Here is a 16778-nt window from a genome sequence, read left to right as displayed (position 1 = left end):
ATTACTCATATTTTTTAAAAGGGGAAAAAGGAAGAACTGAGAAACTACAGACTAGTGAGCTTTACCTCTATACCTGGGAAGTTAATAGAGCAGATCCTCCTAGAAGATATGCTAGGGTATATAAAAGATAAGAACGTGATCTGAGGCAGCCAGCATGGCTTTACTAAAGGCAAATCATGCCTGACTACTCTAGGGGCCTTCTATGATGGAGTGATGGCAACGGTTGCCAAGGGAAGACAGACGTCATCTATCTAGACTTCTGTAAGGTCTTTGATATAGTCCCCCACGACATCCTTATCTTCAAACTGGAGAGACATGGGTTAGATGGATGGACTATTTGGCGGATAAGGAATTGGATGGATGGATGCAGCTAGAGAGTTGTGGTCAATGGCTCTGTGTCCAGGGGAAGGCCAGTGATGAGTGGTATCCCTCAGGGCTCTGTCTTGGGACCAGTGCCCTTCAATATCTTTATCAGTGACACAGACAGTGAGACTGAGCACCGTTTCAGCAAGTTTGCAGACGACATGAAGCTGAGTCACGCAGTTGACACAAAAGAAGGAAGAGATGCCATCCATGGGGACCTGGACAAACTGGATAAGTGGGCCCAGGAGAATCTCATGAAGTTCAACAAGTCCAAGCGCAAGGTGCTGCACCTGGGTCAGGAGCACCTTAATACAGATCAGGAGAAGTCATTGAGAGCAGCCCTGAGGAGAAGAATTCAGGGATTCTTGTGGGTGAAAAGCTAGACAGGAGCCAACAGTGTGTGCTTGTAGCTCACAATACCAACCACATCCTGGCGGGACCAAAAGAAGTGTGGCCAGCAGGGTGAAGGAGGTGATTCTGTCCCTCTATTCTGCCCTTACTCTACCCACCTGGAGTCCTGCATCCAGATCTAGGGTCCTCAGCACAAGAAATATGTGAACCTATTGAAGCAGATCCAGAGGACGGCTGTGAAGACGATCAAAAGGATGGAGCACCTCTCCTATAAGTACAGGCTTAGAGAGCTGGGATTGCTCAGCCTGGAGAAGAGAAGACTTTGGGGAGCCTTTATTGTGGCCTTCCAGTAACTTAAGGGGGCTTATAAAAAGGAGGGAGAGGGACTATTTTTATGGGTAGATAGGGACAGGACAAGGAGTAATGGTTTTAAACCAAAAGAGGGTAGGTTTAGAATAAATGTTAGAAAGAAAGTGTTTACTGTAAGGGTGGTGAAGCACTGGCACTGAGTGCCCAGGTAAGGTGTGGATGTCCCATCCCTGGAAGTGTTCAAGGCAAGGTTAGATGGTGCCCTGACCAAACTGATTTAGTGAATGGCATCCCCGCCCTTGGCAGTGGGATTGGAACTATATGATCTTTAAGGTCTCTTCCAACCCAAACCATTCTATGATTCCATGGTTCTATATTTAGGAAAAGTTGCAAGATACAATTTTTATCTATGGTATGGAGTACTGACTGGTAACTGTGCCTTACTTATTAGGAAAACTTTGGGCAACCAGTTCTACCACTGCTTGGAAGACTCTGTCCTAGAAAGTTAACAGGTGTGATCTTTTTGTAATTCAAGTCTGGCAAATCTGCTTAAGCTACTGTCAACATTTTACTTTCATTTATTCTACTGTGATTTCAGCTGCAGTGTTTTTAGCTATTGAGATAACATATGGTTTGTGATCAACCCAGGGATCACACTGAAGCTACTTGTGCAAGTAAATGCATAAATTTAACTGAGTTTCTTAGAAAGCTGCTCACCAGCAAAACGCATTGCCATGGGAGAAGTGAAAACAGAACCCTGCTTATCTGCCTGTGTGCACGGTGTTTGTTCTTTATGGGAAAACCTAGTAGCCCCTCTTGTCAAAGTAGCTGCAAAATAAACTAATGTTGATATCTCAAATGTCTTTATTTAACCAAAGCTTATTTACTGCTAAGTGTAGTCTATTAACAGAATACAAAACTATCTGACAACAGAATTGAAACTGAAAGCGGTACTTGAAGATGACAGCCATTATTCACTAGTACAAGTTTTCTGCACCAGCTTTAATTGCAATGAAACATTATGAAGTGCTTCATGACAATATCCCAATGTGCAGACAGAAGGACCTAACTTCTGCCTGTTATGTGGAGGATGTTCTTTAAAACAAAATCTTAGACTTTGAGCTTTTTTAAGGCGGATGCTTACAGCCCACCTTTGAGAACATATGCTGGTGCCTTTTCTTTAACCTATTGCACACACACAATACACTCATCAAGGACTACATTAACAAGGTTTCTGAGTCATCCAAAGAATGAAGGAAATTACTGCTTTCTTGGTGTTGACAAAATGGCAAAAAGCACACAGAAAAGCTTGCTTTTAAGACAGATCAGGGTAAGCACTGGTGGAAAGGAAGATTTTGGAATGGCTTGCAACAGGACTTATGGAAAAAGTACATATTTCACAGCTGTATACAGTATTTTAGCTGCAGACATTGCTTTGCTATGCTTCTTAACCCACTCTTCAAATAAGCCCCCTTTCATCCCACCCCTTGGGACACCTCTTAAGTAGCCACCAATAATTTGGTCTTGCGATAGGGAGTACATTGTTTAGAAAAGAAGGATTTTAAAAATAGTAAAAATATACAGCTTTTAACAATCATGTTGTTACATTTAAGACACATACTCAATCTGAAAATTAAATGTTAGAAAATTCTCTGTATGACTCCAAGCACAAAACATGCCCACCTTTTCCCCAAGAAAAAAGAATAGCATACAAAGAAGTATAAAATGACACAAATATTTGAAGCATGTATTTGGTCTTGTGAGTCCTGCCTGTCTGTCTCATTCATCTTAATGAGAGTAGCATGTGTACAACAGAGGAGACAAAACCTTGGCCTAGATACCATGTATTTGTATTAGCAGAGATAGAAAGAACTGAATGTTTCCATGTGAAAAAAAGGGATGTTTCCTATGCTACTTGTATGTAGTTCAACTACATTGTTATGAGAGTACTCACTGCAGTTCAAAAATCCTTGACTTATTTACAAAATACAAATCAAGCAGCATTTCCTGGCATTTAAATGATATCGGGACACCAGACTCATTAATGTAATATAACAAAAAAGTTCATGGCTACTGGACTGATATTATAATACTTTGTTCCTTGAGACTTACCAGCTACTCTGCTTGCTCCGTCCCACCCAGGAACTGGCTCTCCTGTTCGTGAATAGAGGGTTGGGAGTTCAGGGATCTGGGAGTAAATGTAATTTACTGCATCTGGTGTCAGAGAACAGGAAACAGTTAGATTCGTGCTACGAGCCCCAGTGGCTTCATTGCTTAGACAGCAGAGTGTTGTCAGCCCTGACAATAGTCACTGGAGCTTTGTACTAGATAATCGGATCAAAGCAAACAAAGTGCAAAGTCACTGTCCTGTGATTGGTGTTCAATAGACTAGCTGAGGCAGGAGGGATTGGGTCCAGATGACTCAAACCTTATGTCAGATGAACACATAAAATTATTTGTCAGGAGGTTCTGGATTTATCAAGTCTGTGACCTTTAAAAATGGGGATGGGATGCAGTGGGGAAGGTAAGGAACAAATCTAATGTGATACCCAGAATACGTGACTTTTCAAATAGAGATATAAAAGCCTAAAAATGCTAATGTTGACTGAATAGGATGAAAGAACGAGTTGTTTCCAATATTACTGAACCAGCATTCAGCCTTTTGTTCTTAAACCTGAAATTTAGCTAATAATGAAATCACATATAGGTATTGATAGGGTACCTGTTTTGGTCTTCAGTAGGTATTATGCTCCTGCCAGTGCTGCAATGTCATCATTCATTAACAAACCCTGAATAGTAGAAAGCTATCATAAAGGATTGATTTGTTTTACATTTGAGCTTATGGGTGTTTATCAAAACGTAAATATGTTCTTTAGAAGAGATATTAACCAATTTAAGAGTATTTCCTGGTAGATATGTTGTGGCTGGGTTAAATATAACTAGATAGCATTTATTCTTCTGCTAGAATTCGGTGGTTGAGCTAAGAGCAGAGGTCAGAGGAGAGATGTACAAACAACTAACTTAAAGTTCAAGTAACAAACCAAAATGAAAAAGAAAATAATAAACTAACCCCATTCTTTCCTATTAAGTGGAAATGTTTTCAACTGTATGCAAATGCTTAAATTTCTGTTCAAACATAAGATTCTGTCAGGTGTGAAACAGACCACTCTTTTTCCACTAATGGTTCTTTGCCACTACAATGTATAATTTGTCAAGCCCTTGGTATGGCCTGGTCCATGTGTCAGGGTAGGAGGCAGAATCTGCCTTCCTTGAAGGCTCTTATTGCTATAAGCAGGTAAGATAGGTTCACTAGTGCAGACCATAAAAGTGAAGTGGTGAAAGGAGAGAGGAAATGAAATGTCCTGTTGTAGGCTGCTTGATTGCATCTGGTGAAGGGAGATGCTTTCACCATATTCCCTATGGGCTAACAGCCACCCCAGAAAAAATACCTGCTCGTGGTGGTGTCCTCAGGTGTGCCACATCTAAGCCCAAAGCCTACTCCTTCGGCAGGAAAATTAGGCCTAGTATCAGTGAAAGGGTTTTACCACCATAACAGTCTGGGGTGGCCACCAGTGCTACTGGATGCAGGAAGATAAGTCCCCAAGAAGACACTCCATCCCTCCATGGACCACTCTTGGTAACTCAGGTAAGGATAACCCTCCTCCTGGTGTCAGAGAAGGATGACACAGAGGCACAGTGCAAATTCATTCAAAAAACCCCATGAAGTTAGTATATGAATATGTTCAATTTATAGGAGACGATTTGGGAAAAAACACCCCAAACCAAACATCAATGAAAATGTTATTTACAGAATCACAGAATATGTTGAGTTGGAAGGGACCCACAAGGATCAGCAAGTCCAACTCTTAATGTGGCACAGGACCATCCCCAAGAATCACACCATGTGCCTGAAAGCATCCAAATGCTTCTTGAACTGTGGCAGGCTTGGTGCTGTGACCACTTCCCTGGGGAGCCCATTACAATAATTTCATATTTCAGTGGACAACTGGTAGTCTTGGTAAATGGTTTTTTATATTTTCACTGCATACTATATCCTCAAAGTTTTGTATTCACCCCATAGAGTGTACTTTTGGAACAGTCATTTCAGTACACGCTCATCCAGTGAGTTGAGTAATAGACGTATTTGTCCATACATGAGTGTAGTCAATGCAGACTTGTGCTGCCTAACCAATCATCTCTCTTTTGCAGTTCATGAGAATCAATAGGCATGGCCTTAGTGCCTGTAGAGGGAACTGAGCATGGCTGACATTCAGCAATAAACAAAATTAGTTGAACAGCTTGATGATGAAACTCTCACTTTGATGCTGTAGATGTCTGTGGACATAAGTAAGCTGGGTTTTTTTGCCTCCTACTTTAGGAGACAACATCTAGCTAAGTGTTATATGCTGTTAATATTGACTCAGTTTACAAACTTCTCTGTATGTTACTTAGAATAAAATATTTTAAAAATTAGCTTCAGGGCTCCAGACAATCTCTCATTGCCCTGAGATGGGAACACCAGGACAGTGGTGCAATTCTCATGTAGTTCCTTCTGAAGCTGGTGGTGTTGTCACATGTCAGAAGTGGAATATTTGACTAGAAGAAGCTGGGGCTGGTTAATTCTGCCAGTTCCTGTCTTGTGTTGTTATCTCCCACCCCTGCCCCCAAACAAAATAAACCCGCTCATTTCCCTTTATCTCATTGGCAACAAGATCTCTTTCATTTAACACCTTTTAAAAGAACATAAAAGGTTAATATTACATGGAATGGATAGACGCAAATTAGCACTTTGTTCACATGAGAAGTAAGACAGAACAGAAATAAAAACATTTGAACAGACTGCATTCAATATCTTCATTTCAATATTTGATAAATTATTAATATCTCAGGATGCCATAAAACAAGTCCTGTGGCTTTTTGTACTGCTTACAACAAAATGAATTTTAGGACTATGGCAGTCCTCCATATTAGCAGACACACAAGTGCTTGGGAAAACATATGGGGCCATGTAATCATTCAAGGGTTCTTGCACAAAACTTAATCTTCAGAATTGCTCAGAATAGCTCCCACACAGAGGCTGGTGGCCAAAAGTCAGGCAAATTAATTTTCCAAGGGCTTGGATTATCTTTAAATAAAGTCTGCTCACTACTAAAACTAGCAGTGGGTCTTCTGCAAATACTAGTTTCCAGAGCAGGGCTATTCCACCTTCAAAGCCCTCTGGGGCTCCATGTGACTACATCAGAAGGAACAGAGATTGTGACTCTCTCACCATGTTTGTAAGAACACAAGTGGAGGTTTTTGCTAAAAACTGAATAGCCTGGCTCTGACTTAGTGAACCACGCCTTAAACAAATGAACTTGGAGGTTAGGGTCCACACTTGCGTATCCATAAGCAACCCAGTGGATAAGTGCATCTACCAGAGCAGTAAGGAATGCTTCCCAACCCTTTCCAAAGGCAAGACACCTACGTTCAACCACCTCAAGTGCATGTATGCCAATGTGTGTAACCGGGGCAACAAGCAGGAGGCATTAGAGCCCTATGCTCGTGTGAGAGATGCCACAGGAATCACAAAAACTTGGTGGGAAAACTCACATGATGGAAAGACAGAGTGGATGGCTACAAACATTTTCAGAATGATAGGAAAGGAAAAAGGGGAAGTGGAGGTGCACTTTATGTGAAAGAGAAATTTGCATGTATAGAGGAGAGCTGTGGAGATCATACCACTTCTATTTATGACTTAGGATCATCACCAAGGAGAATGTTATGTACTGACCTCCCAGTCAGGATGATGAAGCCAATAAAACCTTACTTTGGCTGCTCAACGAAGTCTTTGGGCAATAGAACCTGCTCTTCATGGGTGGCCTCAGTTGCCCAGACATTTGTTGTAAAAAAAATTATGCACATACCACCCATCAGTTTCCAGGAATGTACTGAGGACTGCTTGCTGCTATAAATGCTGGACATGCTGACTAGGAGGAGCACATTGCTAGATTTACTGCTTGCAAACTGGGAAGACTTCCTTGACTTACACTGGTAGCATAACTACCAATAATACCTTGGATACAGTGAGAGCAACATTGTGGAAGTTAAAGTCCTGCTAAGAACACTGAAGACGAGTAGTAGAAAGAAGACCCTGAATTTTAAACAAGCCAACTTCAGTATGCTGAGCCTGCCTGCAAGGGATTCCACTGGAAGTGTCCATGCAGGTCAAAGGAGTTATTCAAAAGTGCCTGCTGAAAGCACGAGAACAGTCCATCCTCTACAAAGGAAAATGAAGTAGTCTAAACAAAAGAATACCGTGGCTTAACAATGAACCTTTAGGTGTAATAAAAATAATAATAAAACCCAACATATTGGCTTAGTCACTGAGGACTGCAAGCACTTTGCTAGGGGGATGGAAAGGTGCAGTCAGGAAAGCTAAGGATCAGTTAGAACTGAAGTTCGCCAAAGATGCCAAGAAGAAAGGGTTCTTCAGATTTGTGAGCAGTAAGCAGAAGGAAAGACATAAACCCATTGCTAAGGAGGGCAGGGAAACCAGTCACTAGAATGGTGACAAGGCAGATGTTCTTTGCCTCTTTTCTTTTGTCTCTTTGCCTCTCTCCTTACTGACACAGCTGAACCCCAAGTCACAAGATCAAGTAGTAATGACAACACATATTGACCTGCCAGTAGTGGAGGAAGGGCTGGTCTGCAAGGGTTCAACACACATTAATCTATACTCCAGGGTGTTAAGAGAAGTGTCTGACATTTTTGTAAGGAGACTATCTATAATATTTGAAAGTCACAGAGATCAGAGGATGTGCCTGATGACTAGAAGATGGAAAATGTCATATCTATCCACAGGAACGGGCCAAAACTGGACCCAGGAAACTGGAAGCACTATGGTCTTACTTTGTTCCCTGGGAAAGTGACAGAATGAGTACTCCCAGAAACCATTACAAACCAAATGAAGCAGCTGATTGGGAAAAGCCATCATGGATTTACCAATGACAAATCATGACAGACTAAACTGATCACCTTCTACAACTTAATAACATCTGTTGATACCGGGAGAGCAGTGGATGGCGTTTATTTAGACTTCAGCAAAGCTTTTGACACTGCTTCCCACAGCATTCTCCCAGCCAAGACAGATTGGTTGAGTGGTCTGTGAAACAGGTAGGAAACTGACGCACATGTCACACTCCAAGGGTGGTGATAAATGGTTTTTACTCAAGTAGCCAGAGTGCTGTAATTGAGGTAACTATAGATGGAGGCTGAATTAAAAAACTATGGAAAGCCTACAACTGAAACCCAATTGCTGGTGAATTTTTACAGGACATGTGGAAAGCACTTTTCAAAGATCTGTGCTTGACTCCTCTGACATGCTGGTCTGTTTTACTCTTGGGCTGTGCAGCTGATCAAGATCAGAGGAGAGAAAACCAAAAGAATCTCTAAGCAGTGTTCTGCGTACTAACCAATCCAGATCAGGTTTCCTGAGCCACATCTTTGACAAATATATGCTAATACATACAAAATTCAAGCTCAGGTTTGTGCAAACTGTACAGTTACTGTAATAGTGGCTTCTGTATGTTGGCTGAAGTAGCAGCATGTAGTTTGCCTACAACTGGCCATATATTCCAAAGAATGAATTTATCCCTAAGGCAAATTCAGCACTCAAGAGAATTACATCAAATCTTAATGTGACTTATTTTGTATATACATTGAGCCATAAACATACACACATGGAGTAAGAACTCTCTCCTTTCCATTTGCTCGTGATGTGCATGCAGCATAGCACCACAGCATGGCTAGTTTTGACTGCAGACCTGAGCAGCAAGAAGTGATGTAATTCCTAGCATCATCTCAGACTTTGTTTAATGGAGAGCTTGTCAGTGGCAAGCCGACACAAAGCTGGCAGTCACAACTGGAAATGACAGGGACACAGATCCCAGCATTTCTCAGCCTCAGCATTTCTGATCTACTTTCTCTCACATGGTGATTTATGAAGGCAAAGTGTGTTTGTACCCTGGACAATGTGGAATTTGTGTTAATTGTGGCTGGATGATTTCAAGCTCAGAAATGCTCGTTGCCAGACACAGCTCTTTTTCCTGATAAGGTGGGAAGGACACAGAGTTGTCACTTGATTAGACAGTGGTGCTCACCACCACTTCTGCCCTTCCCTTGGAGCCTTTGCTTGGACCCCTCTGGGCTCTGAACACCCTATATTTGTGCTTTCTGCATGCTCAAAATCTCTGTCATCACAATATATATGGCACAAAAAGATGCACAGGGACACAATGGCGAGATAAATCACATTCTATACTGTTGTTGCATTCAGAATAAAGGGAGGGAAGGACACAGAACAAACAACATCAGATGTATGGCCTTGGGAGTCTTTCAGGATGTGGTAGCAACTGAAGAAATTGCTCCAACAGGTCAGTGTTAGTTTGTGTCTCTATTTTACAGAGCCTTCCTGTGCCATCCAACAACTCCTACCATTTTCCTCTGCAGCATGTGTTACACATGGTTGCCAGATAGATGTTTGATCTGCTGCAACAAAGCAAGTCCTGAAGTTTTTTGAAGGAAGGAAAAATTTATGGTACCAAAGTGCTCACAGCTAGCTATACACATGTTTTCTTCCTGCTCTGATCAGTTACCCTCACAGACTGCTGTCAGAGAGCAGAACAAAGAGGACTGGCTCAACTTGCACCATGTGAAGATGTACAGCTGCATTGTGCCCACAATGGGAGGGCTAAAAGGACAGTTTGCAGCCTTAGTCACCCACAGAGGAGAAGAGGATGGCACTACTTAGAGGATGGCCTGGTCTGTCACAGCCCACAGGGACCAGTTGCTGAGAGGAAGTAACAAGATACATAAAACAAGTGGTCTAGAAGAGAAGAGAGACCACTTCACTCAGGTTTATTCCCTGCTCTTTTTGCTTGTGCATTCATTCTGGACTCACTCTCTTTGGTGTAGTTTTGCAGTTTTCTGTTACCCTTCAGAAATCACGAGCTGTCCTTACTTCTTGTTCAGTCTGTGAGTAAGGGATCCACTGAAAGCAGGCAAAATCTGGAGAGCAGGGGGGCTCTTTCTGAACCAAGTGAAATACTACATTGCTACATACCTTCAGGGAAACAACCACTTCATAGTTGTTAGCTGGGCCTTCCCTTTCTATTACAACACACATGAAGAGGTAGAATGCACCTTGAAGGAGTCATAGAAGCTCCTGTGCACTTAGCGTGCTAATTTCTGTAGGCACCATTCCTTTCTTGGAAACTTACCCACAACCATGGTGTAACTCTGTATAGGTATGAAACATTTGCCATTCTTGATCTGTATTTACTTTGTGGTAGCCAATTTCAAATGCTCCAGAGGGAAGAAAGACTAAATTCTTACCATGGAGCATACTATCTAGGACTTTTTTTTTGAAAATGGGATTTAATGAAAAACTTGGATTATATTGCTAGGAGAAATGAAAATTTCTGAACTAGATCTTTGACTGAAAAGGAAAACCTCCTTACTAAGTAATATTAATCACCCCCCCTAACACAGCTCCAAGTCAGCTCATACACTACACAGTAATTTTCATTGTGTCCCAGTGTTTTAATGTTGGGATCATCACATATATTCCTCATCTATACTCACAATACAGTTGGGCATGGCTTTGACAGCAGCTGGAGGAGGTAGTCTTAACCTCAGGATTTTGAATCTTGTCATTTCAAAGAAATGTGCTGAGAACGAGGATGTGGTGCACAGATTTATCTGCAGATGCCTTAGCATGATATCCTTCCTGGGTCCTAAGGGTCCTGGAGTGGCTCTATGAGGGTCTCTCTTGCTTCCTGGGAACCATCCATATTATTTGGTCACTCAGACACCTAAATTTATAGCTCAGTATTTAGACTGATCACACATAGTGTGACACTGAGTTAATAAGCGAGGAATTACTACATCCTCTTCAACTCATGTGAGGTTTTTCTTCTGTAAGAATTATCATGCTGAGAATATTGTTCATCAGTGAAGTAATCTATTTTTCATGTTAATATCTATATTAGGAATAGTCTTCACAGTATTTAACAGTTTATGAACAGAACATGAGCACATACAATGGAGAATATTGACCACAGAGAGCTGAAAAGGAGTCTGCAGTGCTGGTCTATCATGTGGTGAAAGGGGTCAATAATACAGAAACTGTATTATGTCTGTTTTAAGTTATTCATGCTGTTCTTTCCCTTTGTGTTTGCATAAGAAGAGGTGGAACTCTGCCAAAGCAATACTGTTTTACCACAATAGTGATGTTTGTGCTAGCACTATAGAAATACCAAAGAACAAGGTGATGGCTCTAGCAATAAATCAGAAACATACAGTGAAGGAAAGAACCCCCAGTCTTTAAACCTTTGCAACAAAGCTATAGTAACAACTCTTGTTAAACCCAAAGCTATACAATAGTAAAAAGGCACTTACCACCATCCTGGTGGGAGAAACTCTGTGAACGGAAAAAATAGAATGTTTGGTTAAACCTTTTTTATTTGGGATTTAATTTGCATGAAGTCTTGATTTTTATGCTAGATTTGCTTTTATGGTTCTATGTAATTTTTAAATGGGTAACTATGGTTGTGGCTCCTTGGATTTCAATGCTGTTGGGGGAGAGGGACATGGTGTAATTAAATGGAGAACACTGCTTTATGTTGCAGGCTGTAATGTTCAGAAGTGGTGTTTGTAGCAAATGCTACTATTTCTGGGTGCCACCAAGAGCAGGGAAGTTTGAAATACCTTTCAGGATGCTGCTGACATTTTAAAGTCGGGCCAAAAATGCTCAAATTCTTTCCCTGCAGATAAGCTAGGGAGAAAGCTTCTGAAATCCCTCTTCAAAAAAAAAGCTGGAATGGAAGGGCAAACCCAAACAATCCAACCAAAAAAAACCTGATGCCTCTACATCTTTTCTTATCTTGTTCATCCTAGTTTGAGCTACATGCTCAGCAACTGCCCTCAGTCTTCTCACAAGTGCATGAATTATAACTGCTGCTTCCAAATGGTGCTTTGTTTCAATCTGTGCCTGAGTGTCATTTTTTTAAAATACCTTTTGCAAGTTGTCGAAGGATTTCTCAGTCTCCTTTAGTTTCTCCAAAATTACTTGTTCTTTGGCAGATATTTGGGACTCCTCACTCTCTAATTTCTGTATTTCTTGTTCCAGCCTGTGGAAGACACACAGACACGCACATACACACAAAAATAAAATATGTAAATATTATTTAAATGACATATAGTTTCCTAGGTATTAACTGGCATTTCAAATGTCATCAGGAATAATTTTGACTCTTGTTATTCACAACGGATTTCCTAGCACATGAAGGGCACATGAATTATTTGTAAAACAGATAGATCTATCTAAAAGGAAAACACTAATTACCTTATTATCCTCCTCTGCAAAAGCATATACAGATTAACTAAAAATATACTTTAGTATCCCTTCACCCCAATTCCTGTAACATCTCTCAGATATTTACTTTCATTTTAGAAATCACAGTGCAGTACAGGATATAATGAATATGCAGTAATAATTACAGAAATAGGTGTCTTCTAATGCTTCTGTACTCCAGACAATGAAACTGGAAATAGTTGTTGAAAACTGGTTGTCAACCAGTTGTGTTAGGAGTTTTGCTTGAACCAACACTTTGCCCACTCCCAACAATAACCTTTTGGGATATCTGCCCATGTTTTTTACTGTTACTGCATGATGCTGGGGTCCCCAGTGACTTCAGGTAATAAAATACACAGAAAGTTCAAAAAATAAACTTATTTTGCCAGGCAGTAAGCACTCAGTACTTGCTTTTCTTGTTGAGACCTAATGGCTGAGACCTCACTCTTTAAGATGTCTTGATTATGATTTGGGATACACTTTTGTCAGGCTTAGATTCTCCATTACTTTAGCTGAAACCTCCTTTTACTGACATGATTTATGCAGATGCAGGTAAACCCTCTTCCTGCTGTCTCCTCCTTTTATGTATGCTTCCTCTTTATTTTCTCACTTTTGAAAAAAAATAAATCTCTATAATATAAGCCAAGATGAACACATTTGAACAGGGATAGTTACCTGAAACTTCCTTTGTCTACAGAGGGATCTGTAGCTGCTCACAGCTAACTGAAACATATTTCCTTGAATGTGACAGATCAGCACTTCCTAGTACTTCCTTACCCTCGGCTGGTTGCTCCTGCCTTTCTGTCACCATTTCTCAAGTGAAGGATCAGGGCACTGATCCAAGCTAGAGGGATGTATTTTTGCTCTTTCCCAGGCCTGCTCTGCACAGAACTTCACTAATGCTTGATCGAACACAAGGCAGAGAGCAAGGAAAAGGTGATGTAGGGAGGAGAGAAGGAGGAATTGCTTCTTTCACAGGCAGCTTGAGTTGCTTGTGAAATTCATATGTCTAAATATAGATGCAGGGGTCTAACTTCAGGCACTCACCTGGGAGATTTTCCCTCACTTTCTAATTGTGTGATGATGGAAGGCATGTGGCACTTTCTGATAATGTTTTTCATTAGAGGAAGGCAAAAGTGTCACAGGATCAAATTGTTGCAGATGGAAAAAGGCATATTTTGCTCTCCTGAAGTATATGAATGCTAAATACTCTCAGATTTGTGATGAATTGTCAAACTGCCATTTTAGTGTCTTAAAGGTAAACCCCTCATCTCCAAGTTGAAATAGCCTAATTGCAATAATTTTAAAATGAACCCTTGGAAAGTACTGTTACAATCCACTTAATCTTTTCTCTAAATTAATATAACAACATAAAAAATGCAAAAATGTTGAAACAAATTATTTTGTTCTGCTGCAATGAAACAATTTGATACAGGATGAATTTTCCTCCTCATGTTGTAATTCAGGGAGAAATTTTTCAAAATATACAGTTTTATCTTCACTTGTCTTCCCAGGAAATATTTTAAAATATCTAGTGAAGTGAAAAATGCATTTGTCACTCAGGTTAGCCAGTGCCATGTTCTTGCTAAATTAATGAATTTAGAAATCAACAGGTAGGTGGCTTCTTTTCCTTTTCTATCCCAGGGAATGATTTGTAGATCCACAGGCATTTGTACCTTGCTAATAAAGACATTTGAAATATTCTGCTGTGCTACCTGGTGAAAATAAACTGTGGAGCAGTGTGAGTCAGGGCTTACTGGTGTATTTCTGTTCTTTCCCAGTGAGTCACTAAGCAGCATTTTCAGGATGCATGTTCTATAACCTGGTACATTTTGCTTGCTACATGATGGGTGAAGAGACTGAAAAACAGGAGTGTGTAGAAGTCAGCAACAAGAAAATACATTCTTTCAAATGAACTTAATAATGAAGTTAATAATTTATGGCAGTGAAAACACTGTGAGTATGAGGCAACTCATCTGATGTAAGGTTATAACCAAGTAGACTCCTTGTAATTTGGGGTAATAATAAGTGCACCATTTTTGTGCACCATTTCAAAAAAGTTTGTCGTGAATTGTTTGGTCTTGCAGAGAAAGTTTGCTTCAAACATGCATATGGGCACTTACACATGGACATGCACCAATTGATTTGATTTATATTTTCTGACTTTTTGACTGCTTGCTCTTTTGTTTTTACTTGTTTACATCTCTTTTATCCTTCCCTCTTGGTTCACTTCCTCAGTTTCTTCTTCCATTGTGCCAGGCAATCCTTACCATTAGAATGAGCTGGGCAGATGAGACATTAGGTTACCCTGTTTTGACAAGACATCTAGTGGTTCTGGGTGTTGTGGTGTGTCTTTTTTTGTTTGTTTGTTTGTTTCTATTCTGAATCCCTTCTTCAGTTCCCTTTAACAACAACTTGCTAATGGGGAAAAGGATGGAGACAGAGCTACCAGGATTTAGAAATACAGGTGAATCCAGTAGGAACAGAGCTCCCCTACGTGAGACTGAGTAAGAATGCATAAAACTCATGCCATAGATGCAAATTGCCTTTTCCTCACTGAAATCAGTGCAGGTAGACTAAGAGACTCTCAGACCCTATGTAGACTGGGCCTGAATTTCTAATCATGGCAGGAAAAATAGGAATCATTCAGGAGAATGGACCTGTTACATAGCCCAGGGGTCATATACTAAGCATTGATATCCACAGGAGGTTGCTTTTTTCCGTATTTCCCCAGTTTTATACCACTCTTACTCATACTCTCTAGGCCTAAAGGTTGAGGCACGTCTGCTGAGGTACTGAGGTACTGCGAGATACTCAAGGTCACAGTTTTCACGTGAACTGTTGTATGCAGTCTTGAGTAAACCACCTGGGCACCACAGATCTCACTGGCAAACTTGGATCTAGAGTCTTCACCATTTCTTTGGACTGCCTTTTTATGTATGGTCCAGCAGTACAAAAATTTAAATCATAATGCAAACCAAAGGTTGTTTTGCATGTTTATTTTTTTTAGTGATATTCATATAATCAGAATTGCCAAGTGATAAGGAGAACTGCCTGTTTTTTTTGGTAACAACATACAAAAGAGTCATGCAAATTTGGTCTGAAAAATAAATGAAGTAATATTGCATCTGTTTCCAGCAACATGCTATATAATGGCTTAAACAGCACTAAATCCATTCAGAGAACACACGTACTCATACGTGTCTTACCAAGTGCTTATATTTTTCCTGTGTAAGTATTAAATAATGTCCTTTTCTTCTAGCTTAGTTTAAAAAGGATATGCCTTAATTGTCATCTGACACCTGGCAAGGAAACCTTGTAATTCCCTTGTTCCTGACTTCTTGGCACATTTCAGGCTGGCTTTTGAAAGACGGCCACAACAATAAGGCCAGTTATATAAATAACTACAATATCTGAAGTGTTGTAGGGAAGAAAATTAAGAAGAAAACTCAGAATCAGATGAGGCATAAGTGGTATAAAATAAACTGTTAGTATTGCTGCTTTATTGTCCCACGCAGTTATCTCATTACTGAGATTTGCTAAACTGTTTATATAAAAAGAAAATTGGGTCAGGGAGTCTGGAGTTGCTGTGGCAGGGGCATACGTTTTTTTCAGTGGATGTACCCACAGTCCTATTTCTCCAAATATCACAAAAACAAGTGGGAGATTTTACCATTCAAAAAGCCAGGCCTGCCTTGCTGCTAGTCTGTCTGTCCTGCAGTTTCCTTTAATGGATGCCATAAGCACCTCAGAGCGTAACAAAACTTTCAGGGGAGCTGAGAAGAACTTCCTGTGTAAGCCAGGTGACTCCTCTTCTCATGTTAACAGTGCTGCCCTGCTGTGAAGGTGAAGGAACCACAAACAGCTGAAGCGATGCTGTCTTTTGGACAGCATTTTGCTTTTGTTTGGGGGACCCTGATTCCTTGTTTAGTAAGATTACAGACTTGCTGGATAAATAGCCTGGAAATTACTTTGGGAGGTCTCTAGCCCAATCTCCTGCTCAGTGCAGGCTCAGACATGAGATCAGGCCAGGATGCTCATGGCCTCTTCCAGTTGGGTCTTGAAACTCCTGAATGGCGGGGGGAAAAACAATTTTTTAAAGCTACTTATAGGCTTTCTCTTTTAGAGTCTACAAATGTCAGACATGATGCCCTGCAAAAATTCAAACCAGAACTGTTCAGTACTGCAGGGGAAGGGGATGTACCAGACTGCTAAAGGAAGTCTGGTCTGTGTGTTTGGTGGGATTTCGACCTAAGTGGGCAGCTACACAAGTGTAGACAGGCATACAGTGCAGCTTCTGAGAAGATCAGAGGCATAAACAGCACATGAACCCTCCTGTGGAAATACTGGGATCAGGACC

At 40.7% G+C, this 16778-nt stretch overlaps 1 protein-coding gene across 4 annotated transcripts in view; it reads right to left on the bottom strand.

Moving 5' to 3' along the window:
• Positions 1-16778, bottom strand: part of LOC113951571 (A-kinase anchor protein 2-like) — a 264418-nt gene that overhangs the window by 143488 nt on the left and 104152 nt on the right. For 3 of the 4 annotated variants that reach the window (XM_027652653.1, XM_027652654.1, XM_027652658.1), the window contains exons 4-5: positions 12080-12194; positions 11464-11485 (exon numbers count right to left, since the gene is read on the bottom strand). In XM_027652653.1, the coding sequence (XP_027508454.1) occupies positions 11464-11485; positions 12080-12194 (137 nt within the window). Of the gene's footprint in view, positions 1-3135; positions 3238-11463; positions 11486-12079; positions 12195-16778 lie in introns of all 4 variants that reach the window. The other variant, XM_027652664.1, reaches the window with a different exon arrangement.

The sequence above is a fragment of the Corapipo altera genome, unplaced genomic scaffold (assembly GCF_003945725.1).
Source record: "Corapipo altera isolate COAL_440 unplaced genomic scaffold, ASM394572v1 61286, whole genome shotgun sequence".
Classification (NCBI taxonomy): domain Eukaryota; kingdom Metazoa; phylum Chordata; class Aves; order Passeriformes; family Pipridae; genus Corapipo; species Corapipo altera.
This window is presented reverse-complemented; position numbering and strand designations above follow the sequence as displayed.